The sequence below is a fragment of the Equus caballus genome, chromosome 2 (assembly GCF_041296265.1).
Source record: "Equus caballus isolate H_3958 breed thoroughbred chromosome 2, TB-T2T, whole genome shotgun sequence".
Taxonomy (NCBI): Eukaryota; Metazoa; Chordata; class Mammalia; order Perissodactyla; family Equidae; genus Equus; species Equus caballus.
The window spans coordinates 48477705-48485766 of record NC_091685.1 but is presented as its reverse complement, the minus strand read 5'-3'; the positions used below and the strand labels follow the sequence as shown (position 1 = coordinate 48485766).

Sequence of the window (8062 nt, the reverse complement as noted above, 5' to 3'; positions counted from 1 at the left end):
GCGGAATGATAAACGCGTGCGAGTGCACGTGGCCCCAGGGCGCCCAATGAGAAGCGTGCGCAGGGCCACGTGACCCCAGGCCGGCCCGCTGCCGCGCCGCCGCCCCCGCCGCTGCCGTCCAGTCCCCCAGCCCCGGGCGTGCGACGCCGCCGGCCGGGTCATGAAGCTGCTGCGGCGCGCGTGGCGGCACCGGACGGCGCTGGGCCTGAGCGGCCTGGCGCTCTGCGGCGCCGCGCTGCTCTACCTGGCGCGCTGCGCGGCCGAGGGCCCCCGCCCGCCGCCCGGCCGCGGCGTCCTGCCCGCCGGGCCCGCGCGCGCCGCCGCCTTCCTGGCCGTGCTGGTGGCCAGCGCGCCGCGGGCTGCCGAGCGGCGCAGCGTGGTCCGCGGCACGTGGCTGGCGGCGGCGCGGCGCGGCGGCCCGGGCGACGTGTGGGCGCGCTTCGCCGTGGGCACGGACGGCCTGGGCGCCGAGGAGCGGCGCGCCCTGGAGCGCGAGCAGGCACGGCACGGCGACCTGCTGCTGCTGCCCGCGCTGCGCGACGCCTACGAGAACCTTACGGCCAAGGTGCTGGCCATGCTGGCCTGGCTGGACGAGCACGTGGCCTTCGAGTTCGTGCTCAAGGCGGACGACGACTCGTTCGCACGGCTGGACGCGCTGGTGGCCGAGCTGCGTGCCCGCGACCCCGCGCGCCGCCGCCGCCTCTACTGGGGCTTTTTCTCGGGCCGCGGGCGCGTCAAGCCCGGGGGCCGCTGGCGCGAGGCCGCCTGGCAGCTGTGCGACTACTACTTGCCCTACGCGCTGGGGGGCGGCTACGTGCTCTCGGCCGACCTGGTGCACTACCTGCGCATCAGCCGCGAGTATCTGCGCGCGTGGCACAGCGAGGACGTGTCGCTGGGCGCCTGGCTCGCACCAGTGGACGTGCAGCGCGAGCACGACCCGCGCTTCGACACCGAGTACAAGTCCCGCGGCTGCAGCAACCAGTACCTGGTGACGCACAAGCAGAGCCTGCAGGACATGCTGGAGAAGCACCAGACGCTGACGCGCGAGGGCCGCCTGTGCAAGCAGGAGGTGCAGCTGCGTCTCTCCTACGTCTACGACTGGTCCGCGCCGCCCTCTCAGTGCTGCCAGAGGAAGGAGGGCATCCCTTGAGCGCAGCCCCCTCACCCGGGGCTCCGAGGGCACCGCAGCTGCTCTGCGCACCGCACGCCGGCGCTGGAGGAGAGGCCAGGACAGACGCCTCGGGAGGTGGCCGCTGCAGTGAGAGTCACTTGGGGGCCTGTGGGGCGCCAGCTGAGGTAGCCTCCTACTGGCGTTCCACTGGCGAAGCCGACAGGTTCCAGGTAGTTATCTGGGATGAATCCAGCCCTGGAAGGGATCTGGTTTGTCCAGTGACTGGTGGAGCTTTTGGGCAGATGCCAAGTGGCAGTGGCCAAATCCTGGGTCCCAGCTCCAGTCTGGGTCCAGGGCTGTGCACCTCAGTGGCCATACATGTGGGCTCACTCAAGAGCATCTTCTTCTGAGCCTGGGAGACCCCTGGGGCTTGCCATGGCAGTGCATCATGGCTAGGTAGAAATGTCCTGTCTGGATTTCAGCCTTCGTTTGCCTGGACTGGCAACATGCCCAGCTTTGGGGTGATGGCAGGCAGAGCCTCCCAAGTCTGCAGGGGCTTGCAGCCACCCCGGCCTGTCCACTTGCTGTCCTGTTCCAAGGTGGGGGCAAGGAGCAAGAGGCTGGAGCTCACAGACACTTGTAGAATCGGACCCAAAAGAATCCTGACTTGATCTGGGGTGAGGACTGTGTCACATCCCACGTCTGCCGTGCTGACCGTCCACTTGGGAAGTCTCCCTGCGCCGAGAGCTGTGGCTGCTGTAAACTGACCTGCAGGCCCTGGCGTGCCGCAGGCCATCTGTCTTGCAATCCAACGGCTTTTCTCAAAATTACTGTTCCTTTGTTTAGTTAGGTTCCATTTTTTCACGTCTCAGGTGGGCGTCATTTGTCATGTGTCAAGTCTAAGACTTAGCTGTGTTTTATGTTAACTACTTGTAGGCATTTTGGTCTGTGTGTGGCCCTAGAGTGAATTTGTGGTAAATGTAATTCAGCAGTTGCCTGTGATTTATTTATAATTGTTGTAAATTTGTGGGACTGTGTGAGTCTCAGTATTTTTTCAATTATTTATCAGAAGACTTTTCTATCAGAACTTGGAATTTGTGGCTTAATCTGTTTTTACAGCCAGAGTGGTAGACCCGCTACTGCATGTGTGCTGGAACGTGGGAGGGCTTCAAAACTTCCACTTCTTTCAGTTCACGCCTAAGTCGGTTGCACTGTTTCTCTCTGAAAAAACTTCCCTTTTAAGGCTTCCTCGAGGCGACGCGGGGCAAGTGTTTGTCACACGTGCGCCTGTTACTTTTGACTCTGGGCTCGAGTTCCAGGACTCGGAACCCTTGGAAGTGTTGATGAGGCTTCCCAAATTCTGTCTTAAGAAAACACGCTTTGCTGGCTTGGCGTGTCGTTTTGGAGACAGAAAGCATGCGTGTGCACCCCTGACCAATCGCCTCTAACATTCCTCAGAAGGTCAGGGTTTCCTTTCTTCCCTGTTAGACGTGGGGTGAGGGCCACGGTGACTGCAGAGGTAGCAGAAGTGGCTCCAGGACAACCGCGAGCCTCGCAGCCAGCAGTCCGTGTGGAGACCGCACGTCTTTATCTGGGGTCTGACCCGGCTCTTCTTTCTGCGCAACGGGCTGCCCCCGCGGTCTCCCTAGCCCACTTCAGGGCGGTGTGAGCAGGGACAAAGCTCTGGCTTGTGTTCTCATTGCCATTCTTTTGCGTCTCAGGCTGTGGGCGTTAGAGCAGGTGTCAGCTCAGACACCACAACGAAATCCTACAGGCTGGCAGCTTCTGCAGCCGACCTGTTTCCCACGGTTCTGGAGGCTGGAAGTGAGCTCGGGGTGGCAGCAGGGGTAGGTTCTGTGAGGCCTCCTGGTGTGTAGACGGCCGCATTTCCCTCTGTGTCCTCGTGGCCCAGAGCTGGCCTAAGTTCAGAGCAAGCTCTGTGGTGTCTTCTTACAAGCACACTGATCCCATCGCCGGGCCCCACCCTCACCACCTCCTCTAACCCTAATTCCTCCTGAAGGCCTCGCCTCCAAATACTGTCACACTGGGGGTCAGGGCTTCAGTCTGAATTTGGGGGACACAGTCGGTCCGCAGCACCAGGTTTGGGTTATTCTTGTTTGAAGACTGGAACTTGGGGTCTCAACCTGGAAAGAAGGGGCTGGTCTTGTGGTTGGTAGCCTAAATGCAACTGTACCACCTTTGGAAGGCGGGAGCTGGTCCAGGGAGGTCTGGAGGTCTGACACAGCTCTGGTTCCAAGGTGAGTGTGAGCTTTCTGACCGCCCTGCCAGGCCTGACTGCCCCTGCGAATGTCTTGTTCACAGGACCTGGATTCATGAGACGACCCCAGTTTGGGAACACCAGGGTGGACCCAGCAGGGCCGTGCCCACCAGTGGGGGGACAGGTTCCCCAGGAATGCTGATTCCTCTTGCCAACCATTTTTGACCTGGGACGTCTCTTCTGAGCCTCGGGATCATCAGATGAGTTGTGTGCACATCTCTGTTTCAGACGAGAAGGTGCTCAGAGAGACCGGGCGACCTGCTGAGTGGCCAGTGGCAGAGCCGGGATTGGAGCCGAGGGCTGGACCCCCAGATCCCTGCCCAGCACCACGTGGGCACACATGCACCCTGTAGACTGTGGGGGGAGCCTAGGATCAGGAGACTGCAGGCCCTGAGAGATGGGGAAGTCAGGCCACCAAACCGGCTTTTATGAGGGAATTTAGGAGACAGAACAACCAACTCTTCTCCAACCGAAGTGGTGTCTCCATACACGGCTATCAGACCCCTGAGCGGGGCGCCCGGGCAGGCCTGGGCGTGGGCAGCAGGCCTCATCTGAGAGGTACACAGCTCCCCTGTGCAGGGCCCTCTCCAGGGGCCCTGGTCCTGCCCCTCCCCCACCACGGCCTCGTGGAGAGAGAAGGCAGGCTGTCAGAGAACCAGGATGATGTGCCAGCCGCCTGCCTCAGCCCTGGAAACAGCCCCTTCGTTTTCCAACAACTGGAGGAGACTGAGGCACAAGAGACGGTGCCCTGGCCAAGGTCGCAGAGCTAGAAAACGAGGAACTTCAAAAACACCCTCAGCAGCCAGGATGAATCTCCAGAGAATGATGCTGAGCAAGAAAAGCCAGTCCCAAAATATTACATGCTGCTTCCGTTTCTGTGACGTCCTTGGACGACAGAGTTGTAGAGACAGAGGACAGATGAGTGCTGCTGGTCCAGGAGGAGCGGGAAGGGAAGTGGGGTGGGTACTCAAGTGGGTGGGAACTCGGGATCTTGCCTGAAGCCTGAATGTTGGTTTCCCGGTGGTGATGTCATCCTACAGTTTTTCGAGACTCTACCATTGGGGGAGCCTGGGAGAGGGGTACACGATTTCCCTGTACTGTTTCTCACAACCGCATGTGAATTTACAGTTATCTCAGAAAGTTCAATTTAAAAGTATATATCACGTCACTAATTCTAATAAAATAGGAACCTGGGGCCCAGGATGGCCCAGCACCAGGAAGGGGAATGTTCACCACACACGTGTGCCGAGGGCAGGGTGCATGGCTCCTGCGGGGGGCCAGTGCTGCACCTGCCATTGTCCTGTCGTCCCCCACCCCCACCCCAGGTCTGAGCCAAGACCTCCCCACCACCCTCCTGGCCCCCTCCACCCCCAAAGCTGGGGTCCGCTTGGTGTGGCAGAGTTGGCAAGACCCAAGAAGGACCAGGGACAAGCTAGGGGCTGGGGAGAACCTGGGGGCCACAGTTTGGGGGTTTGCCAGGACATGCACCTGCTGGAGACCATGGGACAGAAGGGAGTGAGGCCTCACTGCCTCAAGTGAGCCTGGAGGAGGCGTGCCCCACCCTCACACGCTGGGGGCTTCCAGGCCTTTCCAGGCCCTGTAGCACAGGCTGGTGTGCAGCTCAGAACTGGGGAGGAGCCAGCCCACTGGCTGCCCCTCTTGTCCCTGTACACAAGGGGCCAGCCCCTGATCCCCCCCAAACAGGGGGTAGGGTTTTCGCTCCTCTGCCCCCCAATGTTGCTGTGTATACTAGGTTTAGCCAGTAAGTTCTGACCTTGGGAAGGTCCTCTGGCCTCTGGGCTTCCGTGTGCACATGATAAAAATAGAAACGTTCAGATTCAAAGACCCCTCCAGTTTCAATGGCTGGGGGGCTCTGTTTCTCTGAGCACTGAGCTGTGGCCATAGCACCCTGCTGCATCCATGGAGTGAGAGAGAAGGCCATCAAGAGGCCCCCAAGTTGGTGACATCGTCAGGGTGGGGCAGTGGATCTGCCTCTGCCCCCACTTCACCACCCCCAGCCAAGCCATGGAGCAATGAGCTGCAGGGGACCCAGGACCAGCCCAGCCTGGCGCTGAGAGCAGGAGGGGTGAGCAGGGCACCCAGCGGCCTGAGCCATCACACCTGTGCTCACAGCCCTTCTCAGGCCTGCTGCCTGTCCCCCAATCACTTCCCCACCCTCAGGCCCCTCTCCCCTGCTCCTGGCTGCAGCCTCCTTTGCCCTCCACATCAGGCTCACTTGCTGGCCATCTGGCACATGTTCCCTGCCTCGGGCCTCCACTGTCCCTTTATTCACTTGAAGTCACCTTCTTGGGGCAGCCCATCCACATCACCTGCTGACTGCTGCCTTGTGGTCTCTCACTGTCCCTGCCTTTCACCTGTGTACCTGGCTGTCCCCAGGCCTGTGCCACACCCTTGCCCTCCCTGCCCAGCACACGGCCCAGGAGTCAGATCAGCCCAGGAGCCAGGAGCCCCTCACCTGTCCGCCTGCTGGGCCCATCCGCTGGGGAGACATGAGCCAGTAGGCAGAGCTGCCAGGCCCTGAAGCCGTGGCTCCGGCTCAGGGCCAACCCTGGGTCCCTCCAGACGGGCCTGGGTGGCTGCCCTGGTCTCCCCGGTTGCAGCCACTGGATGCAAAGTGCTGCTTGTGTCTGGGTCCTCCTGGGACCTGTCCACCATCCCCCAGAACTTTGTCAAGGTCTCCCTCCGCCCACCCACCTGGTGGGGGCCGTGCTGTGGTCACAATCTGAGGGCCCTGCTGTGAGTTGAACTGTGCCCCCAAAAAGATGTGCTGAAGTCCTCATCCCCAGGACACGTGCATGTGGCCTTAGTAGGAAACAGGATCCCCACAGACGTCCTTGAGGCAAGATGAGTCGTTTGAATGGGCCATACTCCAACGTTACTGCTGTCCTTCTAAGAAGAGGGGACAGGGACCCACAGAGGAGAAGGCCACGTGGCAACGGAAGCAGAGGTTGGAGTGACATGGCCGCCAGGCAAGAGACGTATGGCTGCCCCCGGAGGCTGGGAAGGGACAGGAGGGCTCACCCAGGTCTCAGCAGCACAACCCTGCCCAGCCCTCCATCTCAGCTCCTGGCCTCCGGAACTGTGAGGGTAAACTTGTTGCGTTGAACCCCCGTTTATTGCTCTTTGCTCCCGCAGCCTGAGGAGTCTTGCACAGCTCCCAGTGCCCACCTTCACTCGGCTCCTCCCAGCTCTGGGGGTACTCGCTGTGCATCACAGGCCCCTCAGCCACTGGCTGCACCCAACCTTCTTCTCTGCCTCCCAAGGCTGAGCACAGACCCTGCTGTCCCAGGCAGGCCACGCATCCAGGCGTTTCCACAGCCCACGGTGCTGCCCAGCCCCCACCCTCCTTCTATCATCAGGCCTGGCTCACATCCCCGCTGTCTGGGTCACCATCTCTCCCTGGCTCCGTCTCAGTCTAGAATCCACAGGGTCTGACCAGGGCGGCCAGCACTCCTCCCTGGGGCCCCACCTGCCCCAGGCACTCTGTCCACACGGTAAGGCCACTGACTTTCGCCGTCTGGGGCCCCAGGGAGCACATGACAGCTGGCCACAAACAGACCTAAGGCAGGCCAGGTGCCCAGGGCCTCCAGAAGAACCATGGAGAGCCTGCCTGGGGCGCGGGCAGCCCAGTGAAGAGAGTGACCTCAAATTTGCTCCTTGATGCCTGCACCCTGTTCCAGGGGCTTGTGTTGATTTTCTTCCTAATAAGCATGCTCTGGGTTGAGCTGACATCTCTCTCACGTTGAGTCCAGGGAGCGGGTGAAAGGGTCCCCGTGTCTGTCCTGACACCACCGCTGCCCATCTGTCCATCCCCCCAGTCCTGGCCTCGGAGCAAACATGGGGCTCCCATGGGGTCGCAGTCCAACCTCTGTGGGGCTGCTTGTTCTGAGACCCCGTGGTCTCCCTGGAGGTCCCCTCCCAGCCCCACCCAGAGGACCCTCCCCAAAGCCTTGTCACCTTCACCTGTCGTCTGGCCTCTGTGGGCACCCACCCCCCTTTCTTCAGGGCCAGGGTGGGCTCACTGCCAGCTTGGGGACCCCTCAGGCCTCCCCTTCCGTCTGCTCCTGTAGAAATGCGCATCTTCTCTCCACTGCCCCCCAGCTTCCCCCCAGCTCCTCCCTCTTCTCCCTCCACCCCCCACAACTGTCTTTCTTGGGCACTCAGCCCCCATCCCAGCTCTTCCCGACCCCACCCGTTTGTGGATGGTGCTGCTGGCTCCCCACCCCCCATCCCCCACTCTCAGACCCTCAAGCCTCATGCAGAAGTCCCAGCACTACCGCCACCCCAGGCCACACTGCAGCCAGGTGACCGCCCCCCCACCACCACCACCACCTTACTGCGTTGACCACTTCAGAGGTCACCCAAAGCAAACTGAACAACCCATCACACCCTGCATCCTGGGGCTGCACGTGCCCCTGCCCCCAGCATGCCCCAGGACCCTCTTCTGCTGGTGTCTTTGAAAGCCCATCCCGCCCCTTCCTCCCAAGGACCCTGAGCCTCCCCCACCTGAGGTCTGTTTGGAGGTGGCATGTGGTTAAGTGGCCCAAGGAGGGCTGGCAGGGGGAAGAGAGTGGGAGCTGAGAGAGGAGAGGGCCCGGGTTGGTGGGGGAGACACCCAGGCCCACCCGAGTGGGCCTCTGCTGTCTGCCTCC

General features: G+C 61.5%; 1 protein-coding gene across 1 annotated transcript; it reads left to right on the top strand.

Moving 5' to 3' along the window:
• The first annotated feature begins 82 nt into the window (after positions 1-82).
• Positions 83-4609, top strand: B3GALT6 (beta-1,3-galactosyltransferase 6). Its single transcript, XM_023636056.2, has 2 exons — positions 83-1341; positions 3434-4609. The coding sequence occupies exon 1, from the start codon at positions 161-163 to the stop codon at positions 1148-1150; it is 990 nt and encodes a 329-aa protein (XP_023491824.1). The 5' UTR covers positions 83-160; the 3' UTR covers positions 1151-1341; positions 3434-4609.
• Positions 4610-8062: the final 3453 nt, after the last annotated feature.